Below are 27,925 nucleotides of genomic sequence, written 5' to 3'. Positions count from 1 at the left end.
TGGCAGTGCAGTGTTGGCAATCTCTGTCTTCCAGGTCGCCCCGCTGAGAGAGAGGGAGAGAGAGAGACCCAGAGACAAACAGAAAGAGACAGAAACAGAGAGATAGAGACAGGGAGAAACTGAGACCTAGTCAAGAGACAGAGACTGAGGAGACATATGTGTGTCTATACATATGTATGTATTTGAGAAAGTTTTGTGTGTGGACATTCTATATACATGTGTGTATATGAGTGTATATGTGTGCTTATATACGCTATGTTAAATTTATTCTAGAACCTAGCACAAACCCTGGTTAAATCAACCTTCCATTGCCTTTGCTGGCTGGAAGGTGAATAGGTGGGTGGGAACTAACCTTGCCACCTACACACTTGTTTAGATGTGGCAAGGTCAGTACACTTTGTGCTATTTTTACTCCAAGAGAGCATTAGAATGGGTCCCAAAAAAGCAAATTCAGAGTAGTGACATGGCTCGCTCAAGGTCTACAGCTCTTAGAAAGTCAACATCCAAACCCTGGAATCATCCCCTCTTGCACTGTCTGTCATCCTTTCTGCAATAACAAGAGTATCTTGTCAACAGAGGTCTTTCCGTGTCCTTGAGCACGCCTCCCCTAATGCCCTCAAATGCAGAACTGGATAGAATGATGGCAGACAAGGCTGTGTGAGAATGCAAACCTCTCCCTGCAGGTGTGCTTCCTGGGACAGGGAGTCCACCACCTTATAAGGAGGCTGGGCCTAGTTCCAGATGCCATGCAGCTTTCTGTTCCCGCAGAATCACACTGAAACGCCGCCAGCCCTCAGGCCTCATGGCCGTAAACAGCTCAACAGTGGGGCTCTGAAGGCTGTCTGTGCTGCTGTCCTCATAGAGTTTCTTGGAAGACCCGTTCCCCTCCCTGCAACTGGGGCATATCTGGCTCTAGAGTCTTGACATCCAGGTTGTGCTGCTGGGCTGAGGTTGGTGGCAGGACACAGGGCTTTGTGACTTCTCTTCTCTCAAGAGAAAGCTTAAGTCCAAACTTTACCTCACTCACTGCTCCATGGAGAGCAAGGACTTTCTTTGACAAAGAGACAGAGAGGATGCTGGGAAGAAAGAATGACAGGTAGAAAGGAGGAGCCAGCATTCTCCTCATGAGATAGAGACCTAGGGCGTCACCCCACCCCCACCTCTACCACCCCCACATCCACCATCCCCACCTCCACATGCCATGATCCCCCTGTTACTTAGGCATGTTTCCTCACAGGCTCCTCCTGATCTGCCCAGCCCCCCAAGTCATGCCAGACAGTGCACCCTAAGTAACCCTTTCTGGATGACCCAGCTACAAAGAGCTCTTTTTTCTCCAATAGTGCTGCCTCCCTGTGGTGCTTGTCAGTATTACAGGACACAGGTAGAAGAGACACTGCCAGAAGCCCAGTTCAGCAGCATTCCCTGTTCAGTCCCTGTCTTTTAGGCCCCTGGACACACTGAGGCTCCATGTTGTTCCCCTCTGGGTTGGGAACTAAGAAAAGCAGATGGGGGTGTTTGGCTAAGCTCCAGGGCTGAGCCAGTTCTCTATTGGGTTGTGTAAGATGCCGACACTTTTGCCCTAGGATGGAGATGTGACCTGACTTGTAGGAAAACGTTATGGGGTTGGAAGTAGGGGCAAGCTGGCATTATTCTATGCCACATAGAATAATTATGGTGGTATCTCAACCGAGGAATCTTGCATGGCCATCATGATCTCTCACAGGAACCCCCTGTGAGCATCCGAGCCTGAGAGTATGGTGATAGTCTAGGAAACCAGTCTGTATTTTCAGTCATGTGGGATATAGACAGCCTGGAAATTTGATGATGTTAGCTGAGCCATTTGCACCTACTTTCCAGAACTCCCGTATTACAGAGAGTATACTTCTCAGAGAGGGGGTGGGTGGGTAGAATTGGCTCAAATGGCAGCCATTATATAATTCACATATAAGGTGGCATTCTAAGGAGTACTCAGGAATCTGCTCTCCAACATCTTGAATCCTGAGCATCCACAGAGGTGATCATATGAGACAATACTACCAGCCATACATCTCACACATGAAGGCTCCGAGTCTTGAATGAGTTAATACATGCAGATGCTCAGAGTGGTGTCTGGATCCAGTGAGGTCTCAACTAATACTTGTTGTTTGGGTTTTTACCTAAAGCCTCTGGGATTTCCTTCTAGAAGTAGGCTTCTGGGCTGCAGAGCCATTCAGCTTTTGAATGTCTGTTCACTCAGCAGGTCCTGGGTATAGACAACTGAAGGCCTCGGCAGTGAACTCAGAGACAAAGTCAGCAATAGTGACGAGCAGGCCACAGGAGGTAGCCTGGGACATCCAACCAAGTCTACCACAGGCAGGGGCATTCTTGAACAAGCAAGTTCTCAGAGAGCAGGGGTGGAGGTTGAGGGTCAGGACAGAATAAGGAGGCTGATGGGGGGGTGGAAAGGGGTGGGTTAAGGGTGAGTCAGGTATAGGGTGCTGTTGTGAATGAGAAATATCAACTAAGAGGAGAAACTATTCCAAGCCATATTTGTTGTTGTTGGTGGTGTTTTGCAGTTGGTGGGGCAGTTACTTCTGTCTGAAGCCTTGGCTATAAATCCCTCTTCACTGGAGGAGGAGGAGAAGGAAGAGGAGGAGGAGGACATAGCGTGTAAAAGTGAGGGGTCTCCAGCAGGAGGGATCTGCTCCAGAACTGACCCAGCACAGTCCCCTCTTCTGTGTACAGCCTGAGCCTGTCTGGCCTGGTCCCCTTGAAGGGCTCAACAAAGACTTGCCTGTCCCTTCCTGACATCAGATCTTACCCTCAGGATTTCTCTGTCCTACTGGGGCAGATCTCACACAGTGATTATAGAAGGAACAGGAAGAGATGAATCAAGCGCAGGCTGTCTCAGGCATCACCATGCCAACGTGCCAGGCCTGCAGTGGGAGGAAGATGGTGACTGCTGGGGGCAGTGTACCAGCTCATGCCTGGGCCAGATTCCAGGGGCTGGGCCACTGGTCACTGTTCAGATTCTCCATAGCTGTATGGTCAGGGAGTATAAAATGCTAGCTTTGGGTGAAATAATTGCTTCATACAATGAACTGATTCTTTTCTACTTTCTTAATTTTTTTAAAGGATTGCATTGAAAAAAAAATTACTTTTTACTTTTGCTTCTCCCCTTCCCCCGCCCTGGGAGCACAGGATCAAACTTGGTAGCCCTGACTTGCCTCAGACTTGATCTTTTTAGAGGCATCTCTGCCTTCTAAGTGATGGGATGACAAGCGTGTGTCCCTAGGGCAGGCTAGATTTTCTCCTTACGGCAAAGGTTTATGTAGAGAGTTTTGCCTGTGTGGAGGACTGTGGGAAGTCCCCAGGTGCCTCTTCCATTTGGTGTGTGTGTGTGTGTGTGTGTGTGTGTGTGTGTGTGTGTGTACAGGAGAGTCAGCCATACTGTTAATGGAGGGAGTGTTTGCATTCTTGGGCTTGAGCGAATGAAATGTTGTATGGAAAGACAGCCCAAGGCTCAGCTGGGAGTGCCCACTCACAGATCTTATCCCCAGGCACATTTCACCGGTGCAAAGCAAGACTGATCAGTGATCCTACTTATAAGGCAAAATGCAAACTCAGCCAGCAGGAGGGCACCCCCTCAGTAGTCTAAGCAGACAAGAATAGCAAGGCAATTTGATGCTAGAATTTCAAGCCCTTGGTGGGGAGTAGTGGTCTCTGGCTGTGAAGTACCTGCAGACAATACACACAGAGTCAAGGCTAGGAGGTCTGCATGTGTGCCGAATCTGTGGTAGATGTTGAGGCTGCTGCCATAGGCTTAGAGCAGCAAGAATCTAGAAAACTCTGAGGGAGAGTTTTGTATTCATGATTGGAAGTACATTACAGTGAATTTCTTTTCTAGAAAATTTTTAATAAATTTTATTTAAATTTATTAAATTGTCTCTCCCTCCCACCCTCCCATATCCCCACTGACCCCCCCATCCCATCCCCCATGCACTCCCCAGGGAGGGTGAGATCTTCCATGAGGGATTATCAGAATCTGTCTGGTTATTTGGAGCAGGGCCTAGGCCTTCCCCCATGTATCTAGGCTAAGAGAGCATCACTCCATGGGAAATGGGCTCCCGAAGTTCTTTTGTGCACTGTGAATACATACTGGTTTCACTGCCAGAGGCCCCAGAGACTGCCCAGTCCTCCCAGCTGGCACCCATGTTCAGGGGGGTCTAGTTTGGTCCTATGTTGCTTCCCCCGCTGTCAGTCCATTAGCTCCCACTTGCCCAGGTCAGCTATCTCTGTGAGTTTTCCTAGCCTGGTCTTGACCCCCTTGTTCATCGATCCTCCTTCTCTGCAACTGGATTCCAGGAGTTCAGCTCAGTGTTTAGCTGTGGGTGTCTGCTTCTGCTTCCATCAGCTACTGGATGAAGGCTCTAGGATGGCATATAAGGTAGTCATCAATCTCATTATAGGGGAAGGGCATTTAAGATAGCCTCTCCACTATTGCTTAGATTCCTAGTCGGAGTCACCCTTGTGGATCTTTTCTAGACTTTTTGCAGGCAAGAAAAAAACTGGTTATAAGCATGAGGAACTGAATTTGGAACCCAGAACCCACGTGGAAATTCTGGGTGTGGTAGTGTGAGCTTGGAATCCAATAGGAAGAGAGGCAGATATAGGAAGGTCCTTGGGGCTCATCAACCAACCATTTTAGCCTAACTGGTGGACTAAGCGGCACTCCTGGGGATGACACCTAGCAGTGCTCTCTAGCCTTTTCTCTCTCTCACACACATGCGCTTGTGTGCACATGAACACACAAATATGTACACACACACACATGCATCACAATTTTTAAAAATTTTTCAGAGGGACTTGAGGAATTAGTAAGTGCCAGAAAAGATATCTGTATCCAGCCAGTTTTCAGGTAAAGATGGCTAGAAAGAGAGATGTGGCCCCTGGCCATGGCCCCGTGGTGGTGAGTGGCAGACATCCTGGGTTTTCATTGTCCCCACAGTCGGTTCCTTCCCTCCACTGAGAAGCTGAGGTTGTAACAGGCACCTTGCTTTGAGTGAGAATGGCCCCCATAGGCTCCTACATTTGAGTGCCTGGTCCCAGCTGCTGGGACTGTTTGGGAGGGATTGGGTTGCATGGCCTTGTTGGAGGAGGTGCGTCATGGGGGATGGGCTTTGAGGCTTCAAAAGCCCATGCCATTCCCAGTTAGCTCTCTGCCTCATGCTTGTGGAACATAATAAACTCTCAGTTAATGCTTTGGTACTGTCTGCTCCCCACCATGACGGTTGCAGACTCCAACCCCCTGAAACTGTGAGCCAATTAAACCCTTTCTTTTGTAAGTTGCCTTGGTCTTGGTGTTTTAGGACAACAACAGAAAAGTAACAAAGACAGAAACCCACAAAAAACACTTTTCCTGCCCATTCCTGTGGCTCACACTGGCAATCAACCTTGGCAGTGAAGCACAGTGAATCGGAGGCCAGCTTAGGCTACAAGTGAGTCCCTGTGTGTGTGTGTGTGTGTGTGTGAGAGAGAGAGAGAGAGAGAGAGAGAGAGAGAGAGAGAGAGAGAGAGAGGGAGAGAGAGAGACAGAGAGGGATGGAGGAAGGGAGGTAGGTAGGTAGAGAGGGAGAGAGAGAAATAAGAGAGGGAGAAAGAGAGAGAGAGAGATTGCTTTTACGAAAAAACATCAACACCTCTCTTGGTTCACGGGAAACAGCAAGTCGTTCCGGGCATGACAGGCACCCACAACATGAGAACATCTATATATGCTAGAGGGTCACACTGTGGAGATGACAGTGATCCAGACTACAGGTCCCTGGCCTCCTTACAGGACAGAGGCAGAAGTTCCGGTGGCTGTGACGATACCTCCACCAGTATTGCCCAGCTTTGCATATTTCTCTAAAGCTTCTGTTTGCATCCTGAAGAGGAATTGCAGTCATTGTCTGAGGGTAGCTTGTGGGTCTGCTGAAGCCAGAGCTTTTGTCTCAGAACACTGGTTACAAAGATGTTCCACTGAGCTGAACTCTCAGATAGAATGGGCCCAGGGCCAGATCCACATCGGAGACTCGAATTTGCTATCTTCCTGTTGAAAAATAGGCCAGGCAGCTTCCCATCTGTCTGTACAGCCTGCATATCTTGCAGAGAGTGGAAGACAAAATATGCAGACTGACTGTGTGCCCACAGACACCACCCCGAGAAGCCTAGCCTAGCTGCTGGGGGAGTTTGTGAAGATGGAGTATGGCCAGCGAGGCCTCAGTAACTGGGCAGGGCCTGAACAGAAATCCGGACGTAAACTTCAAGGGTTTGTTTGTTGGGTTCCAGCATGGTCTTGGTTCATTCATCTAAACAGGGAAGTTCCTTGGGGACTATGTTGTTTCTCTTGTGTATTGTGAGCTTCCTGAAGAGGCGTCTTGTGTGGAAGCCACTTGGACATCTGACCACCCTTCAGTGCAGACTTGGGGTAAGCCACAAATGCAAAAGTCTCATGGTATTTCAAGCAGATATTTTAAGTATCAATATTGTGTGTGTGCGTTGCATGTATGTGTGTTCCCATGTGTTTTGGGGCTGGGTGAATGTTTCATGTCCCTTTGTTGAAGCCAGAGGAGGACAGCCTGTGTCCTGCTCCATCATTCTCCACCTAACTCTCTTAAGAAAGGGTCTCTAGCTGAACCGGGGCCATTTTGCAGCTAGGCCTGGTATTTAGCAAGCCTGCCGTCGGCTCCACCCAGCCTGTGGTTACAGCTTACATGACCATGCTGGCCTTTCTGTGGTGCTAGAGACTCAAATCTAGGCCCTTCATGGTTGCACATCAAGGACTCTTACCCACTGGACCACCTCCCCAGTGCCATATCCCAGCATTTCTCATGTGAGCTGTGGACACATGCTTTGCTGACCCTGAAATAGAATTTCAATACCCTTTGAACTGAAGTCTGGTTGGCCGTAAGACAGATGTTTTCCTACTTGGAAATATGATTTCAAAAATTTATCAAGGAGGTTGGGGGAGAGGAGTAATCAATGGACCAAATGACTAAATCTATTCATCTGCACCCCACCCCCACCCCGCCCTGCCCCGCACTCTCAAAACTCTTGACTCCATTTCTGGCAAACTAGTCTGAAATTACCTAGGAGCAGGAATCAAGTGTCTACGTTAAGTATTGAGTACTATAACTCTGAGTTCAAATACTTTACTCTAGAAAGAGATAATATTTAGGAGAATATTACAGGTATTGAAGGGGATCCTGCTTTGTTCTCTTTGCAAATTGCTTTTGTAAGTTAAAAAAAAAAAAACAAAAACAAAAAACCTGTCATTTCTCATGTGTTGCAATTCTGCCCTCTAGTGGATAACATGTGTAATTGCAATCTCATCCATCTAAGGTTCTCATTTTAGCAGAATTTTCTGGCATAGCCACGCCCACTTGCATTGTTGGTTCTGAGAAAAATTAAATGGGATGCTTTGTGTGATGCACCTCACAAAATATTGAGCACATTTCTGACAACCAGTGACCGGTCATCTGACTAGGAACACTTGGCTCTGGTAGAGGCCTGGGCAGAAATAGAAAAGGGGAGGAGGGCCTTTGGACCTGTGGAATTCCAAGGGCAGGACACTCACTGTCATCTCTGATATGAAGTTAGAAAGGGACTGAAGAGTATTTGTCCTTACCTGGAACATATCTGTGAGAGCTGCCTGCTTACCCTAGGAGGGAGGCACTCAGGACCATTCCTGAAGTGCATGGGGTCTCAGCCTGATGCCTCCTCACAACACTGATGGGGAGTGTCCTTCTGTATATATGCTTGTCTTATTGGTTGATGAATAAAACACTGTCTGGCCAACAGAGGCAGAAAGATAGGTGAGACTAGGAGTTGAAAATTCTGGGAAAGTTAGGCAGAAAGGCACCACATAGCTGCCAAAGGAGTAACAGGTCCGGGCATTCTCCGGTAAGCCAAGACCATGTGAAAATACATAGATTAGTAGTTATGGATTATAATTAAGACATAGCTAGTCAATAAGAAGCCTAAGCCATTAGCCAACAGTTTTATAATTAATATAGCATTTGTATATTTATTTGGGGCTGGTGAGACCTGGCGGGACAAGAAACTCTAGCAGCACAACACAGCCATGCATGAGCCAGCTGGTGACACTGTGGCATGGTGTGGTCATTTGCATCCAGTTGTTCTAGTCTGTCTGTAGGACTGGCATTACATGGGCCTAGTCTTTAGACTTTCCATCTACTCTCCAGGAATGTTGGTCATTGCTGACCAGGTCCCACCCATCTCAAGCCACTCACCAGATAGGTGCAAAATATTTTTGTAGAAAGATGAGCAGAAAATGTGGCTCTAAATGTTGAATTTGTGTAAGGGAGGAGGCTAGTCCTACCATGGAGACAAAAGACAAAAGGAAGGGATTGAGTGAGTGGTGGTGAGAAGTGGGTGGAGTTATATATGAGCTGTAACATGAGTAGATCAGGTTCTAATATACCTGTAATCTTCTTAAGATTTATTTATTTATTATGCATACAGTGTTCTATCAGCGTGTATGCCTGAAGGCCAGAAGTGAGCATCAGATCTTTTTATAGATGGTTGTGAGCCACCATGTGCTTGTTGGGAACTGAACTCAGGACCTCTGGAAGAGCAGCCAGTGTTAACCTCTGAACCATCTCTCCAGCCTCCTATACTTATAATTTCTATACATTTTGGGAAAGATTATAACTTCTTCCAACTAGATCCTATCATTCCCCTGGGCAATATATGTAGCTCCAAAGGCCTCCAAGTCACTATTAAGAGTGTTGTGGATATCATAGCTTTGTTATTTGTAAAACCCTCTCTACTTAGTGCCTTGATGTTACAATTTGCTATTAACGTAAAATAGGGAGACATGATTGAAGTTCCTGGGACTGGAAGTGTGGCATGTCCTCAATCTCTAGAATCCTAACAGGAAAGGGAACAAGTTAGAACAGCATCGGCTTAGCCCTTGTATCAACATGTCTCAGCCTGGGAGTAAAACAGCCCTTTCACGGGGGTCACACATCAGAGAGTGTGCATCTCATATCTTTACATTGCAATTCATAACAGTAGCAGAATTACAGTTATAGGGTAGTAATGAAACAGTTTTATGGTTGGGGAGTCCCCATAATGCGAGGAACTGTGTTACAAGGTCACAGCGTTAGGACTGAGAACCAGTGCCGTAGATGAGGCTGGGAAGTCTAGGCAGTGGGGCCTGCTTTATGGAATGCATACAGATGATTTGTGGTTGGCATATTGGTACTTTCATGATGTGTGGCGACGTGGCGATGTCTAGAAGCAACTTCTCTGTGAGTTTCTACATTCCGTGCAGTTTCTTTATTTCTTCCTTCTGGCAATAAGGTTTTTGCTTCCTGTGTGTGCATCCTCTTTATGGTGTGTAGGCACAGCATGGTACATGAAGTACATGGCTGCATTACAACCATCCTTTCTGAAAAGTTTTAACTGCATAGGGCTGCAGGCTAATGCTCTGCATGGATGCCACTGACCCTCAGCTCTGCTTCTTAAACCCAAGTGGTGTCCTCTCTCCCATTAGCATAGCTTGTGTTTTGGCCTTAGGCTGCCTCAATCACATTTGGGGATTTGGTCATGCTCATTGGGTAAAATCTAGAGTGTTGGAACAGGGAAGTGTTTCTGTGGTCTCTCAGCCACTGGGTGATAAATGATAAAGATTGAGACTGGTCAGTGCAAGAAAACGACCTTCCTAAACATCAACTCAACCAACAAATACCCAAAGTGAGATTTTTGACACAGTTTAACTTTCTCACTTGGCAGCTGTGTAGCCGCTGTTATCTTCCCAGTGCCTGCGGGCTGAGATGCATTTCTGCCCTGTTTATTGGGTGGAAATTTTCTACACAACCAATCCCTAGCCAGCTGCCCTGGCCTATCACCTTAGCCACCCAAGGATGGACCTTCTGTCTATGGTGATGCCCTACCCTCATGAACACTAGGCTCACAAATGGCTTTCTCTCTGCAGATGAGCCCTCCTGTTACTCTTTGAAAGCCCGCATCCTAGTCTGGCATCCCAGAAGCTTGGACAGAACCCCTTACATAACGTTTAAATCATACAGTTCAACACACAGCTGTTTTATGGCTTCTTGGGTGTGGCTTCTGCATCATGACTCTCACAAGAGATAGCAAGCCACGTGCTAGAGCTACTTTCTGCTTCTCTAAACACTGAGTAGTAGTTCTGGAGTATCAGATGAGTGGATTAACACAGTGGCTTGAAATGTGAATTTTCTGGGATGGCCTATTCTCAAAGTCTGGTTTTGCTTGTTGCTGGCTATAACTATACAAGCTACAATGTATGCCAGCCCTCTTGCTTGTTAAGTCAGAGACAAGAGTAGCACCTAGCTTTGTTGGGTGTGATTTGACAGTATCTCTGAAGTATTCAGCCCAGTGCCTATCACAGAATACAGGCAGAATCTGGGGCTGGTATCACAAACAAGATCCCTGTGTAAGAAGAAGTATTCAGTTTCATGTTTTCTTGGCTATAACTCAGTACACATGAGCCACATGTTCTGACTGCCAAAACTTCCTGTTACCATCCTGGTCTCGTCTGTGGAAATGCTGGGCCCAAATGGGAGAAAAATGAGGCCTGCTGCTTGGACCACACTGAGGGCCTACAGACAGTCCTGGGTACTGTATAGCAGCACAGTCTTCTTTGATATAAGAATGAGTGTGTGGGAGATGGGGAAAGAATCTCAGGAAGACATAAGAATTTCCCCTTCCCTCTGATATGGTGGAAGGGACTTGTTTTGTTTGAGAGGAGGTACCATAGCAGAATAATGAATGATGTTTTATTTATTACATGCCATATGTACATATATGTATACAGAAGATAATAGATAGGTGTGTATAGTACAGACAGATAATGTATATGTATGCATACAGACAGACAATGTGTATGTATATATACATACACACAGAAAGACAGGTAGGTAGGTAGATAGATAGATGGTAGATGGATTTCCTACTGTGTCATGGGCCCTATTTGAGAAATTTTAGGGGATACAAATTAGGGGAGATTGATATGCAAATAAAAACAAAGCCCAGGGATGGTGTGTGGCAAAGTCCTATTGTGGACATGATAGTTAGGCTGGACTTCACAGAAAAGCAGACTGAACAGAGACTTGGAGAGAAGCATTTATAAACAGAATGACTAGCAAGAACAAGAGGGAGTTGGGGGAGGGAGCATGAACTTGAACAAATGGAAAAACAGTGAAGACACCAAAGTAGCTTTAGCAGGTGAACAAGCTACATAGGATCTCGCTGACTGTGACGAAAGTCACAGTACTTTAAGTGGAGGTCACTGAAGGGATTTAAGCTAAGGAGTGACCGGGTATAATTTTTAACACAAGGCTTTAGTAGCTAGATGGACAGCTAGCAGAGTGATTGGGAGTAGGTGAGAATAGGGCTGGGGGACCCGTCGAGGAGGACACTGAGGGATGCCCTGGCAAGGGATGGTGGATTCCAGCTTGGTCTGGAACACTGGTGATGGGGAAAAGGATTAAACACAAGACCTGTCTCGAAGCACAGCTATGGGATGTGTTGGCTTGGATATGGGGTATGAGAAGCATCAAAGTCAGATTAGCAATAACTTTGTACAGAGCATCTGGGAGCTCATTCATTTGCCATCGTCTGAGCAGGGGAACACTATGGAGGGGGCTGATTTCCAGGGGAGAAATGAAGTCTTTAGTTCTGTACTTGTCAAGGTTGAGATCCCCACGAGAAGCTGAGAGCTCTGTGTGGACTCTAGGAGATGGGGACACAGTGAGTTATCAGCTGGGCTGTCAACAGCACTTGTCCTTTGAGATCTCACTTAGAGCCCTCATAGGTACCAACTGTGAAGAGGTGAGAAGTTCCCCCAATAACTAGGACAGACATGAGACTCGCTGGTCCTAAGGGGTGTGGCAATTGTGGCAATGATCACTCATGTGTTTGGCGGCAGTTAAAACCATCTTGTTTGCTCACCAGTGAGGTCAGCTGAATATTTAATGCATTGGTTAAGACACGAACCTAAAAAAAGGCTGCTCTGCTATTTCAGGCCTTTCTGACTCCTAATAACATATTCATACTGACAAGCTACACCTCAGAAGCCAGAGAACAGCTCAGTTTGGAGAGCTCAATGGAGTGATCTGATCCATCGTCCAACCTTCAAAACTTACAACCTTGCTAGAAAATTCTACCAGTTCATCCCCAGCATAAAGTTACAACTATTCCAAGTGGGGCATTACCAATGAATCAGTGAATCAGTGTGTTCGGGGGCATATACCATGCTGGTACTGTCCATGCCAACACATGAGACAATTGTGGCATGTCTACAGTAGAAATAATAGTCTCTGGGAATCAGAGTATCAGGAATTAAAGTTACTCTTCTGATCAGAACATAAAGGCGCTGCCAGTAAGCGTGCCTTTTTCCTTTTCTGACTCTATATGAGTGATGTGGCCATGCCCGTCCTATTGAAAGCAATTAGAGGAAAACCATTTTTGTCACTCATTTTTTACATATCTCAGAGCAGTCAAATGAATGGTATGAACTCTGGTTAGAAAGTAATATTGAAGGGTTATATGACTTGCCAAAAGTTCTGAAGCTAGTAGCTGCTGCATTTGCAGGGTTCCTATTCCCCAAAGCTCATGCCCACCCCACTTTTAAAGTGAAAAGCAAAAAACCTGGGATTCTGAGAATCAATCCTGTAAGAGTCACAGGGGCTCAGTATCCCTGCCCTACAGTTCCAGGCTTGGCCAGCAGAGGGACTCATGCACCGGGTTTCTGGGTCTCACTGCCTGAAGCCATGTTGAATGAGCCAATGTCTGCTGCTTGGATTCTGTGAGAGCTAAACGTCTCCTTGGCAGGAAATCCACGAGGAGCAGGACGGGGTTGTACAAACACCCTTACAATGTCCGTTTTGTGTGTGAGCACATGGCTTCTCCCATGTCGCCCACAATGTTCTGTTTTGGGGGAGGATAATGGGCCTCTGTGGACCCCTCTGCCTTGTCATGCAAAGGGAGTGACCTGTATTTGTCATAAATGGGCTCTTGTATGATTAATAGCCCTGTGCATGAGCCCGGTGCAGCCGTTCAGCCGGCCTTCCCCTGGCGGTGGTCTGCTTCGCCTTTCTTCCCTCTGCTAAAGCAGCTGCTGCAGATTTTCTTATTGAAAAGGAAAATGACTTGCTCTCACTGTGGCTGCAGCTCTACGGATACAGGGCAGGGGCACACATCGCTAGTGTTTGCTTTGGGGGTGAGTAAGGCTCCAAAGACAATCCTAGGTCCTTTATCCGCATTCTCTTATGTGTGTCAATATGGTTTGCTTTCTATGGACAAGGAAAATCAAGAATCTAGAGTAGAGTAACACCCCACCCCACCTCCTAGAAGTGATCCCCACCCCCTTTGTTTTAAGGCAGCTGAGATCACAGGTAGAAATATCTTCTTCATGCGATCTGTCCATCTATAAGTTCAAATTCCCTATTCTAACATAAGTGTGGGATTCCCATAGGCTCTAGTCTATGTATTGCACGCCTTGGAAATGTGTCTTTTATACATATGTACATTTTTTAGTAGAAGGCTGATTTTCATTGGATTTTCAAAATACCCTCCTGAGCTCACAAAGGGTTCAAGCACTCCCCAAAATGTTGACATCTAGGGGAATGCCAATTTTTCTGCCCATTCTTAACAATGGCCATCGGGTCTGTTTGTAATCAGTGCCATTGCCTTTATTATTCAGTGGCTACTTAGCCAGTACATGTGGTCCAGTGAAGAGCGGTTGTCTGTCTGGACCTGTACATGATGCAAGGACAGAGGTGTAGACAGGGTGCCATTAGAGTGAGGAATGCACGACAAATGACTAAGGCACAGCCCCTTAAAAATGCATGGCAACAAAGATAGCTAATTCTGCCTAAGGCAGGGAGGGGGCGTCTTTGAAGACACTTTGAAACCCGGTTGTCAGATAAGACCTTCACAGGCGCAAGGTGTCCTTGACAAAGGAAGGACTGAGAACGAGAAGCAAGAAGGGGGCAGAATTCTGTGCCAGCTCCATACTCCCACAAGCTTCTCCAGGTTTGGAATTCAGAAGGGAGAAATGAGCGGATTTTATGGGCTTTGGGGACACCAGAAAAATCTTAGGGCATTTGTACTGAAATAGCCATCTATGGGTCCTGCTGATCTCTGATCCTGCTTGCCTCATGGGGGGTCTCACTCAGGAAGTAGCCCCAGATGCCAGACTCACACCTGCCAATTCTGCTCCCATTTCCCCTCCCCCCCCTTTCTCTCCCAGGCTTGGGTTGCTGTCTGCACAGCTTGCTCAGGGCTCAAGCCAGGGCTTTTACCTTTGGGGTTAGTTTTGTTTGTGGGAAAGAGTGGTTTCAAAATCAAAGAGACTATTCCTTTCAGGAACAAAGGCACAACCTTTCTTGATCTGAAATCTCAAGTGAGATTTTGAGTCTCTGGGCACTCTACATTCCTGATACTAAATGACGTTCTAATGTTCTAGGATTTTATATATGCAATGGCTTTTGATACAGTTTTTGATGCTTGTGTGATGTGATGTTTGGGATCTTGGGGACTCTTTCCTATAGCACATCCTTTCGCTATACATTGACTGCTGGTTTCATGTTCCACTTCCTGATGGAAAACTAGAAACTTCACAAAGAGGTGTGTGTATGGGGTGGGGGGTGAAGATAGCTCAAGTATTAAAGTGTTTACTTTGCAATCATGAGGACCTGAGTTTGATTCTTACATCCCATTTGAAAAAGTTAGACATGGTGGTGTATGCTTGTAATCCCAGTGTGAGGGAGGCAGTCACAGAATTCTGGGATGGGTTGGCGAGTCAACCTAACCTACAGGTCATTCAGGGACCCTGCCCATAAAACAAGGTGGATAGAACCTGGGGAATGACACACTGAGCTCCTCTTCTGTACACATGCACACAGGTTTGTACACTAATACACAGATATACCACATGCACAGTCATATGCTGTTCACATACATAGACATGTACACATACTCTTGTACACTCATAGCCAGATAGACCACACACATGCTGTTCACTCATGCATAGACACACTGCATACCATGCACATACACACACTTGTGCACACTCATACACAGATACACTCAACACATGCTATTCACTTATACATAGACACACTGCACACATGTACGATTGTTCACTTATACACAGATATACCACATATATGCACACACACAGTTTACATACATAGACATAGTGTACACACACACACACACAAACACATGTGCACTCATAGCCAGATATACCACACACATGCTGTTCACTAATGCATAGACATACTGCATACACACATACACACACACACACACACACACAAACACACAATACAACTGACCTTGGACTGAAACCAGAAATGGTAGGAATTTAATTCATAAGCTTTCATTTTGCACATAACATGGCATCTCCAGTGATGTGCTCAGAAACCTGTGGTTGATCTGAGAAACCTTCGATATCTCATGGAGTAGGCTAGGGAAATGGCACTGCTAGTTGGGCTGATTAAAAAAAAAAAAAAAAAACAGTATACAGAGGAAGAGGAGGAGCCAGAGCAGATGAGAAGACATGGACCACCAGTCCTGTAGGGTGATACATCAGTCCTCTAGGGTAATATGCTGTCTAAAGGGTACCCAGGAGAGTGGCTGATGTAATCAGGGAGATGCTAGTGCCTTAAATACACAAAACACAAGGAGATAGGGGCATAGATAGTGAGTGTATTATTGCCAAGCCAAGTTGCTATGCCTGTGGGAAGTCCACCCAGATGTTTGGGCCTAGGAATGAAGAACAGAGTTGAGGTGACATTGGCATATGGATGGAAACTAGAGTCAGGGATACCTCAGCAGAGAAGGTGAGGAAGTATGAAGAGAGATTGAGTGGAGTGGAGATGTGAATCCTGCAAGAGGACCCTTCCTAGAGATGAGTAAGGACAGACAGGACAGATACTGCCGTGTCTTTTGGGGAGGAGTTTAAGCAAAACCCTCCCTTGCCAGAGTGGAGTTGTTACAAAGAAGATGGCCAGCAATACATGTGGTACTTACCCCCACTGTACTTCCCCTTTCTCCCAGGAGGGTCCCATCTGTTCTTTGCTGGGAAAGCACTTTGGAAAACAGTATATTACTGTAGAGGACTGGTGGTCTCTTCTCATTAAGTGACTATTGGAAAAGCCTGGATAGCAGGTAACTTCTAGGTGGTCACTTCATTTTTCTGGACTGAAGTTGAAGCCACCAAGGATAGTAGAAACAACATTCCAAGCTCAGCAGAGATTTGCAAGGCTTTACCAAGGTTCGGGCCACTGAAGCTCCTTACCCCCCCCCCCCCACACCCATGGTATCCCTCTCCACAGGAGATTCAGCACACCAGACCTGGGTGGGCTGACACGCTTAGCTTTCTTAGGTAAGGAGCAAACACTTCCGGCTGTTTTCTCATAGCCCTGTTCTGGTTTCCAGAGGGAGATGAACAAATTCACTAATACTTTCTGAGCACCAGGTCGATCCGGAGCCGGACCCCAGTTTGATTGCTTTGCTTCCATCCTTCACTAGAGTTTGAAATGCTGGGAGGGGCACATTGGTTCATAGTCTCTAAAAAGAATCCAATTTTGCCCTCATCTCTTAGCCATTTTTTTCTGCTATAATATTGGTGTTTATGAGAGAATTAGCTGTGATGAGGTAAAAGTCTATTTTAGAAAGCTGAACTTAAATATTGAAAGGGCTATTTTAGCCTGCACTTAATACTTAATTGCTCAGTTCCATTATGGTCTCGTGGTGTGGAGTGTGTGTGTGTGTGTGTGTGTGTGTGTGTGTGTGTGTGTTTTTTTTGTGAATTCCTGTGGGTTGGTTTACAAGTGGACTTTAGGAGCTTGGATTCCCCAGAGGATGTCAAAACCTTCAGAGAGATACCTTGATATTAATGATCATGAGAATATTCAGGACATTTTCCCACTTGAGAAACATTACTTGTAGTGTTAAAACGTTTTGAAAACACATTTAAGCCATTAACTCATTTTTATGGTCGGATGAAAGTGCCTAATAGACTTAGTTCTGCTTTGTTCCTCCTTCATCTTGGAATGAAATTGTCTGTTGGGTTCTTGGCAACTCATTCTGTAGCGGAACTGAAAACCCTATGACTTCATCCCCAGGATGGCAAATTGGTGGTAAAGTCTCATTACCCAGCCCAACTAATTTACACTACTAATCTGCCTGGCAAATTCAGTTTCCTAGAATTAACAAGCTAAAATATTTAAGTCCATTGATGTAATCCACCCCCCCCCAGAAGTGTGTGTGTGTGTGTGTGTGTGTGTGTGTACCACAGGATAGCCTTAGGTGCCATGCACTGTGTTTTTATGAGACAATCTCCCATTGGCCTGTAGCTCACCATGTGTGCTAGGCTGATCATGCCCAGATTTTTCTCTGTGGGTTTTAGGGGATTTTTCTTGGGGCTTGGTGTTTGGAAGGTATCTTAGTCAGTGTTCTGTTTCTATGAAGAGACACCATGACTATTTAATTGGAGCTTGCCTATAGTTTGGTCCGTCATTGTCATGGCAGAAAGCATGGTCACATGTAGGCAGACATGGTGCTGGAGAGGGAGCTGAGAGTTCTACATCTGGATCTGTAGGCAGTAGGACAACTACTGGGCCTCGCTTTTGCTTCTGAAACTTCAAAGCTCACCCTTTGTGACATACTTCCTCCAACAAGGCCACACCCACTCCAACAAGGCTACACCTCCTAATACTTCTCAAATAGTACCACTCACTGATGACTAAGCATTCAAAACCAAGGCCATTCTCATTCAAGCCACCACACAAGGCAAACACTTTACCTGCTGATCCATTGCCTCAACCTAACAAGTATGATTTTGTGGGGGGGTTTTTTGTTTTTGTTTTTGTTTTTGTTTTTCAACCATCCAGTTTGTAGCCTATATGGTATAGGCTGAGGCAAATAGAAGCTGGCCATTTGTTTCTCTTAGAATTCTAAACAGCAAGAAGTACAGTTTGCAGCAAGAACTCTAGTCTTTCTTTTCTCTAACTGCTAAAGGCCCCATGATGGAGTTGATTTAAGCTGATAATGGACAGACTCGAAGGAGCTGAGACACACACATTAATGGGAAGGTGCACCAGTCAGGCCAAGTATGCCCCCCGCCCACAGGAGGTCAGGTGGTTGAAACCTAAGTACCTTATTTTTAGAAAGAGCAAATTGGGAGCTGTCATATGGTTTGGAGGGGAAGAAAAGTAAGTGATTTTCTTTTTCAGGGGAAGACAAATAAATAGTCCAGAGACAAGACAATAGGTGGGACAGCATACGCGCTGGGAGGATGGCATCAGTTCTATCCAGTCCTCCTTCTGCAAGTAGAGAACATGGCCTGTAGCAGAGAAGGGAACCTCAGCAAAGCACCTTTCTGTGCTGCAAGAGGGAGAAGGGTGGGAGGAGTAAGTGGGAAGAGGGTTGGAGAGACCTTAGGCCTCCCCTGATTTAGAACACACAGCAGGCCAGATGCTGTGTTCAAATGCTGACCTGTATACCTCAGAAAAACCAGACTCCTCTATCACCATCAAGTCAGACTCAAGGCTAAGCAAGGTGGTCCTGAGAGATGGGGAGGCCAGGTCCAACTTGGAATTTTGCCTCAGTCCTGGGAAAGTCACTCTCTGTGTGAGCAGTTCCCTGGATGTCCACATTTTATAAGCCAGTAAAAGTTCACAATACACTCCTGGGAGGGAAGAGACAACAGTCACCTTCAGTCTGTAAAATAAATCAAAACAGAAATATAGCATGTGCTATTAGCGTTAGCTCTTTGAAAAGCTGCTGGTGTAGTCTTCGGTTTTCTCATTTACTTATGGGGAACTGATGCTTGGAAACCCCTGGACAAAGTGTTGACTGTCTGCCAGGCCCCACTCTAAGTGCTAGGAATGCAATGAGGTGTGATAACAGCAGCCCTGCCCCAGAACACCTCATGTTCAGAGAGACCCACGAGAATGTGTGTGATTATGTTCCTGAGCTGAGTTATAGCCTCACACAGGCAACACAATGAAGCACCTTGCTCAGTGGAGGTGTAGATAATGTTTTGGTTGCAACGAGGTGAAGAATCAGGATGATTTGGGGTCCCTTCCTAAGAACCTAGACTGTCACACCCATTCGTTTTCTGTCATTACCCTCGAGTGCAATTAGCGCTGCCCATATACCCATGGGTGAAGGACCACCCACAGGGGCATGGTCAATCTACCAGGAATCACACTTCTAAAGAAACTGCGTCTCCTTCTCCTGAAAGCCATGAGCTGTCAATAGCTCCTAAGTTGAGGGATTGGGGAGGTTAGTGTGAATTGGGATTGTAATGGCTTCTCTCTCACACATTGGTTGTGAACATCAATCACCCACAAGGCATGAAGCACCCTCACCACCTGCAGGTGATGGTGTGTGGGATGCACAAGGAGAGGCACAAGCAAGAGCTCTGTGGCAGTGAGGAAGCAGTAAGAAAGTGTTGCCTGTGGCTAGAGTAGAGGGAGCAGGTGCAAGGAAAGGGGGCAGAGGAAGTGAGCAGAGGCCTAGATTTCTGCATCTCGGGCATGCTTTTGGCTATCTACTCCTCTGCACGCAACGGGTATCCATGGCTTATGAAGGCTTATGTTCATCCATCAATGTGGACATGAACGGGGAGAGGGAAGAGAGATTGAACTTGGGAATGTTGTGCTGGATGCTATTTTCAGGACATAGGTAAGCCCCATTGAGGGGCCACATGGATCACTCTCCATGGGAAGGTAGAACAGTGAGCAAGGCTTCTAATTCCCACTGAGGATGTCCTTGTTCGGGGAGAACTGAGCCTGTTCAGTTAGCATGCATGGGAGCTCAAACCCTTCAGTGACACAAGCCTGTTGTACTTTCCAAAGTTATGTCTTTAAAAGTGGCCATCCCATTACTTTTGTGTTGCTTAATGAAGTGTGAGATTGGTGGTATGCCCAGATGGAGGGATCCCCCAAAAACCAACAAGGAAACTGAGTACCATGTGTAAAAGCAAAGAGCCTTTATTCAAGCTCAAGCTTGAACCCTCAGTCTGTCCGTTGCAACAGTTGAGAGAAGAGAGTGCCCTGCCTGGGTGGGGTAGGATTTTTGTCATAGTAGAGGGTTTGGGGTTGAGGCTGATGTTTTCTAGGGGTGTCTTGGTGAAAGGGAGATAGGTGCTTACTGGGCTAAAGGACATCTGGTGATCTTATGTAATGGTTGGGATATTTGGAATGTCCCCTCAGACGCTGGCCCTCCCAAGGAAGTGTCAGCTTGTAGCTTTTCCTGGAACCTGATGCTGCCTGCCAGGACCTAATTTTTAGCTGGTTTTTGTTAACCATGCCATGGCAGCAGTGCCCAAGCTGTTCTGGGCCCCACAACTGGGATACATGACATCTGGTCCCTTTGCTTTAATCTTCCATATCTATGGACAGAGCCCATTTCCTTCATCCTGTAAATTAAGATATTGAAAAAGAGGACCTCAATGTCCAGTGTTTCCTGGAGGAATTTGAGGATGTATTGAGATCACAGGTTAGGAAGTCAGGCTCCATCTGGAATGTCTGAGGGGGAACATTTACTCTCCCTGGAGTCATGGTGTTCTAGTTTGTAAAATGAACCTCATAATAAAAGTATCCATAGCTTTACAAGCTGATGTGAACAATGAATGTGACCAGATACTTCCTTGACAAAAAATGTGATGTCATATGAATATATGCCATTATATTCATGATTTATTTATGGTTTATGGGCTATGTCACAGGGGAAACAAAAGTTTCATGAATTGGAACTTTTTAATTCTCAGAAATATGGAACTGCAGTTAATGTGAGTCTTTGTTCTTTAAAGTCTTTGTACCAAAAGTCTAAATACCCTAGATTCGGGAAGATGGTGGCCCCTTCAAAGTGCTAGCAAACTCTACCCTTTCTGATGGAGGCACTGACTGACTACTCCCTACATTACACCCTCAAAAAAGAAAAAAACTGTTGCCAAACAAACACTGGTAAGACCTCCATTTTTTTCTCTTCCTCTGCCCTGATTTGTTCTGAATTCAAGATTGATAGAAATTGCTTTAATATAGGAATTAATTTTCTACATAGACTTTAATAAAAAAGTCTTCTAGATGACTTTATAAAATCATCCCCTAAAACCTGAAATTTTGATGTACATGGTTCAAAGGTCATTATTCCCATTTTCCCACAACTGGTTACATGTTGTTTGTGGAAAGCAAACAGAGTTTCCTTGTATTTGTTACTTCTCTGTTTCTGGGTTAAAAACACTGTGACCAAAAGCAATTAGAGATTTACAGTTCCAGAGAAATAAGAATCAGATATGGCAGGAAGGCTGGACAACAGGAAAGGAAGCTAGAAGCCTATGATTCAGCTGCAAACATGATGGCAGAGAGCCAGCCAGAACTAGGGTGAGACAATGAACTCTCAAAGCCGGCTCCCATTGACTACATAATCCTGGGCTACCTTCCTAAACAGTCTCCAACAAGGGACCAAGCATTCACATGTGAGTCAATGAGGGATATGCTTCATTCTAACCACTGACTACATTCCTTAAACTATGGACACAGCTTTTTCTCTTCTTCTCCTCCTCTCCCTCCTCCTCTTCCTCTTTCTTATTTTTCTATTTATTTTTTGGGACAGGGTTTTTACGTGTAGCCGGCCTCAAACTCACAGAGATCTGCCTGCCTCTGCCTCCCAAGTGATGGAATTAAAGGTGAGCATCACCACCACCAGGGCTTGGACAGTTTAAAAAAAAAACCTTGATTGATTGCATTTGGCTTACTTTAAACTTTTTCAAACTACAGTAGAATTTCAAGGGGGGACAGAGAGAGAGAGAGAGAGAGAGAGAGAGAGAGAGAGAGAGAGAGAGAGAGAGAGAGAGAATTAATTTTTAGGAAATGTTAGCAGTGAATAATTTCATTTGGAATGTTGTGTATTTTCCATCAAGTGACAGTAGAGCCAGTTTTATAAATGTCAGTTGAACAGAGAGCTGAAAAAGTGAGTGTGTGTGTGATTTGTATATCCAAAATTACTACCCTTAAAGATGTATGCTTCCTATATCAAGACCATGCAAGTAGTCTTTACAGACACCAGCAAGGCTAGAGAAACATCCTTTGTCTTTACTATTTGGAGGGATCTTGACCAGTCACCACCCCCCCCCAATTTCATACCTTCTATTTCTTAACTCCTAATATCCCCCAGATGGAAAAACTCTCTCTTCCACCCATGTTTCCCAGGCCTGTGAGTGGCAGCTTTCTTCAAGCAGACTTGCCCAGGTGCTATTGCCCCATGTGGTTCATCTCTTCTCAGAACTGCTGCAGAGCCTAAGTTTCCTCTACATGCCACAGGGATGATGCCGAGCAAACACCCTTGCTATGTCTTAGAAACTGTAGAGACTTTCCCTAGAAAAGAGACTGCATGCCTGCCATAATACCACACCCTTAATACACTTTTAGACGACTGTAGATTTTCTGATGTCCCTAGACAGGGACTGGTGGAGTGTCTAGTATGATACTTTGTCTCCAATGGAGAAAAGAGCTTGATATTTGCATTCTAAGACTTTCTAAGTCAAGCCTGAGTCTGTTGGTCAGTTACTTTCTCTGAACTCCATTCTGCTGTAACCAACATGAACATAAACATAATATCTTGAAAGTTGTTGTAAGATTTGAACAACAAAAGTGTGGGAAAGCTACAGACACACAGTAGATACTCCATAACATGCTGGTGTTCTTCATAAGTACCAGGAACATAGTATTATTCCCACATGTTGATGGGTCATCAATGAACATCCTTGGGTGCTTACTCTATGCCAGGATGTGTTTATGTGCTTTCAGTTAAATTAAACTCCTAGGTAAACCCTAGGCTCCAAGTAGGCTGTGTATGTCCTGCCATTGAGATCATGGTTTCCCTCACTGTAGTCCCTACCTGCACCTGAATGGGTATGAGGATGTTCAGCATAGGCTTGATCCATTCTTGGAGGGTAGTTGTGAACAGTGGCATGTTTTCTATAAAACCAAAAGTAAGAAGAAGTTGCTGCCACATTGTTCTCAGATGATACTATTTTAAGGAAGAAGGTTCCACGGGGGCTCCGAGCACCTTCTGCATGGCTGTATTCTCTGCAACATAGACCCCTGTAGCTGTGGAAGAATGACAAGCAGCTGACAACCCTTGAAACAGAAGCAGCATGTTATAGGAGGGCGCAGCTATGACGTCACTGGATAGAACGTGCAAGCCAGGTTTCCCAGCTCTGCAGAGTACACCCCTGGACTGCCAGAGCAAGCAGCTCTGGCACCCATATGTCTATTCTGCCACGGGAACTGTGACTCAGTGTATCCTCAGATATCCTCTTTGAAGCAGCCACTCTGAGCCAGAGGAGAATTTTTCTTGTCTTCACTTGCTCTTAGCCATGATGTCTTTATTTACCCACTGTGATCTTCGTAGTTTTTGAATACTGAATCTCGAAAGAGACTATTTTTACTTCCTGCTCTTTGATTCTGCCAAAGCTCAGATGCAAAAAGTCTTCCCCAGCTACTGGCCTGATGGCCTCCACTTCATACCTTGCTTGCAATCAGCCCTTTGCATTCTCTTTGCTCCAACTTAATTATGTCAGTATTGCATCCTCCAGCAGAGTGTGAAATGATATTCTTTTATTGACATAAAATATGTCTAATCTCAAATATTAATCTATCTCAATTAAGCTGTCTCCTTAGTACTGTGGTGCATAGCAGTGTGCTCATGTAGGAGCTGTCTGAACAGACTGGAGAGTCTCTGTCACCAAGGATTTAGGTGAGGGGGCTTTCTAAGTGAGTTCAGGGTTCAGTTTAAAAAATACCGTGGTGAAATGGGGAGGTAGCGCAGAGAGAGCATATTTATGGGCCTGGGTTTGATTTTGAATGTGTGCATAATAGATAGATAGGTAGATTGATTGAGAGATGATAAATAGTAGATCGATATATCAGTCGATTGATAGACAACAGATAGATGAATGATAGACAGACAGACAGATAGATAGATAGATGTATGTCTCTATTTGATGACCATCTTTGTGATGTGCTGATTCACTTGGTAGACTTACCTAAATGTGAATAAATTCTCCTGTATTTTTCACCTTGAGTAAATGTTCCAAGCATTACACATTTTTCTCATGAAAATGATGACATGAACTATTTCTATAGGAATTTAGGGATCTTGCATTGCATTTGAAAGACATGCTTCCAAGGTTCCATAGGAACAGAATTAACCCCTAGTAGTACTTCATGCCCCTGAGTCATTGTTCCAGATGTACCTGGGTTGCAAACCCACACATCTAGAATCCCAGATAACTGAGCATGGCTAGTGTAAGAATTGTGTTGCAAGCTATTTACTATAGTTAGCCAACCATCTCAAATAATCTTACAAAGTTAAAGTTCTACAGGCAACATTTGGGGATATCTCTATATTTATTTATTTTGGGCTTTTACAATTTCAAAGGCTTGGCATATTTCCCATGTAGGGATGGATTCTGGAAGGACCATCATTTTTAAAACAGGAGTTTAGAAGGAAGTGAATCTGAGACACTCAAAGCAGCAAAATAAGGAAGTTAAGACTATTTAACTTCCATTAAGTTGTTAGGTACAGGGGCCAGCCTACTATTAAATGAATCATCTTCCTCTAAGAAGTGCCTCCAACTCAGAACTGGAATCTCTCATTAAAATGTGGTCTAAGAGGGCTTGCGAAGACTGCCTAGGACAGGATGGACCGTACCCATCCTGAGCTGTATGTCTGGCAGTTTGTGGTATGTAGGGCTTGCTTGGATGTGTTTTCATAGGAAATGGTGAGAAAGTGGGGGATGAAAAACAGAATGGCAGGAAGGATAGGAAAGATATTTCTTCAGAAGAGAGAAGTACAGTGTATCTATCCATTGGCCTTCTCTGGAGAGCTACATGCAGCCTACCAAACCCATCTTCCAGCAGAAATTCCTAAGTGTGTCTAAAGGCTTTTGGGATGATCATGACAGTAGTGATGATGGTGTTAAGTACCATCATCATCTATAAAACAGGTAGATGAAGTTCTTCCAAAGAGCATGGGCCCTTACCTGCTTCCAGCCCCATAAATATGGGGAATGAATGGGATGCATAGGTGAGTAGCCTCCTCAAAAGACAGTTAACATCTTAGTCTGAGAGATATGGAAAATTTGCTGTTTACTTCAAAAAATAAGCCATTCCTATTCTTTCAACTTTAGGCTAAGGACTGTAGATATGTAACAGATGTATGTCTCTCTGCTGATCTTACTTGCATGTGTGCATGTCTCAGGCTACTATTTCTTTTCATCTCTATTGATGTTATTTTATGTGTATGAGTATTTTGCCAGCTTGTATGTATATATACCATATGCCTGCCTGCTGCCCATGGAGGTCTAAAGAGGGCATAAAATTCCTGGAACTGGAGTTACAGAGTTGTGAGTCACCATGTAGACGGTGGGGATAAAAACATTGTCCTCTGCAAGAGCAATAAGCCCCTGAGGCTGCCGTTTTACTGAGAATGACTTTCTTGATATTATGCCTTTCATTTCTTTTAAAATTACATTTACGTGTGTGTGTGTGTGTGTCTGTGTATGTGTGTGCATGTACACGCACATATACACTCATAAGTAGTTGTCAGTTTATACATCAGCAGATGGAGTTGGACTAGTTCCCCGCCTTCCACTGTGTAGGACCTGGGAATTGAACTCAGGAGTTATAATTTGAGAAATCTCACCTTTAACATGCATCAAGAGAGTCCCTGAGACCTGAAATCTGTTTCCTGAACTCATTCTCACAAACGTTAGGAAATTTAAGCCAGGCATGTTGGCATACACCTGGACACTAAGGTGGGAGAACTGTGAGTTCAAGGCCAGTACGGACCACATAGGAAATCTGGACTACATAGCAAGTCTGAGATAGATGGTGGGAGTGAGAAAGAAGAGGAAGGAAGAGAGGGAAGAAACATTTAAAAAGAACACAAGAGAGAAGATAAAAGAGAGACCTTTGCTATTCCTGGCAGATATTTTAATGATAGCCTATCTGTCATACTTATCCAGTGACATGATTTGTTCTATACCAGCAGGAAACGAAGCGAGGCAGAGGTGTCAGCTGTGTGGTTACAGGGACTTGTAAAAGGGAAAGGGAAGCATTTCATAGAAATAGCCAAAATTCCACTTCAAAAATGTTTAAGTTGTTTTATCATCATCATCATCATGTGAATGAGATACATAGTGCAAGTGGGTTCTTCAGAGACCTTGTGACCCACACATCCATCACCACTGTACTCTGGACAACCCCACCTCAGGCTTACTTAGCTCCCAGCAGCTCGGGGATGAGCAGTGAGATGACAGTGAGATCTCCACTTGATGGAGCTGCCCTCCTCTTGGTCCTCAGGACGTGAAGGTGGAGCTGTATGCATTTGAGTCAGCTTTTCACATCCCTGATTATATTTGTTTTTGTGTTGTCTTTTCTAGGTTTGCTGGCATGGGAAACTTGCTCAAAGTCCTGACCCGGGAAATTGAGAATTATCCACACTTTTTCCTGGATTTTGAAAGTAAGTTCTGAGCATTGTAACACAATAATGAAAGCCTTGCACTTGCTTTATAGCTTGTTCATAAGGAAGTTATAGAGGTTTTGTATGAGGCTCAAAGCAAATCCAAATGGCAGCATGCATTTCTTTCTAAGTAGTCTTCCCTCACCCTTTCTTTATGAATTTTAAGAACCTAAAAGAAGGTTTATTTTAATTGGCCCATAGTTTTCTTTGATTTTATAAGAATTAGCTTTGGTATGATATATATAAAGCTTTATCATGCATTGTTAAGAGTGATTTTCCAAACAAGCCTGGTCCCAGAGCCGCACCAGCCCCAAGTAACACACAGAGATGCTGTATTAGATATAATGCTATTGGCCTGTTATTAGCATTTCTTATTGGCAGCTCTGTCTTAAATATTAACCCATTTCTATTAATCTAAGTATTTCCACGTGGTCTTATCTTATAGGAGAGAGGGGCCGGAGTTCTGCTCTCTCTGTCCTACATGTTGAATCTCCTCCCTACTATTTCCCAAATCCTCCTTGTCTCCTAGTCCCACCTATCCTGCTTTCCTATTGGCCAACAGTGCTTTATTCATTAACCAATAAGAGAAACATATTTACAGGATGACATCTCCCATCAATAAATCTTCCCTAAGATTTTATACATAGTACTATTCCACATTCCAAAGAAAAATGGCAAACACATTAACTGACATGGGCAAGCATTAAGTACCATTATACTTGCAAAGAAAAATGTGACTACCATCAGAAATTATGCTTGTTAGTTTTAACCAATGCCATCTTTTTTCTATGTATTATTTAATTGTTTAAAATTATTTCTTGATTTTTGAAATGTGCATTTTGCTTAAAATGCCATTGGCCTGGCTTTTATTTTCTGCCTGATACAACCAGAGTTACCTAGGAGGAGAGAACCTCAATCAGATTAAGCTGTGACTATGTCTGTGAGGTATTACCTTGGTTGCCTACTGTGTGTAGCATCATCCTTAGGCAGGTGGCCCCAAACTGTATAAGACAGCTTGCTGAGTCTTGAGCCAGAGCGCAAAGAAGTAGGGAGTAGGGAGTGTTTCCCCAGAGTGTCTGCCTCAGTTCCTGCCCTGTCTTCCTTCAATGATGGATTGTGACCTGGGAGTGTAACCCAAATAAACCCTTTCTTCCCTGTGTTGCTTTTGGTCAGAGTCATAGCAACAGAAATGCTAAATAGAACAGTTATGTCTCCTTTACCAAACCATTATAATTAAAATTTTCTGGTGTAAGATGGCCTGAAAATCATTGTTAAATAAACAGAGATCCTGTTTTGTTCATGAATGACTCTATGCTAGTTCAAGCTACGTTGGTATTCCCACTCTCTCTCT

The 27,925-nt window shown here is 44.7% G+C and overlaps 1 protein-coding gene across 1 annotated transcript in view; it reads left to right on the top strand.

Annotated features, from left to right (window-relative positions):
- Positions 1–27,925, top strand: part of Cyria (CYFIP related Rac1 interactor A) — a 63,709-nt gene that overhangs the window by 5,881 nt on the left and 29,903 nt on the right. Inside the window, exon 2 of the mRNA XM_051181647.1 lies at positions 26,495–26,574. Within this exon, the coding sequence (XP_051037604.1) occupies positions 26,505–26,574 (70 nt within the window). The 5' untranslated portion in view covers positions 26,495–26,504. The remainder of the gene's footprint in view (positions 1–26,494; positions 26,575–27,925) is intronic.

The sequence above is a fragment of the Phodopus roborovskii genome, unplaced genomic scaffold, assembly GCF_943737965.1.
Source record: "Phodopus roborovskii unplaced genomic scaffold, PHOROB, whole genome shotgun sequence".
NCBI classification, from domain to species: Eukaryota; Metazoa; Chordata; class Mammalia; order Rodentia; family Cricetidae; genus Phodopus; species Phodopus roborovskii.
This window is presented reverse-complemented; position numbering and strand designations above follow the sequence as displayed.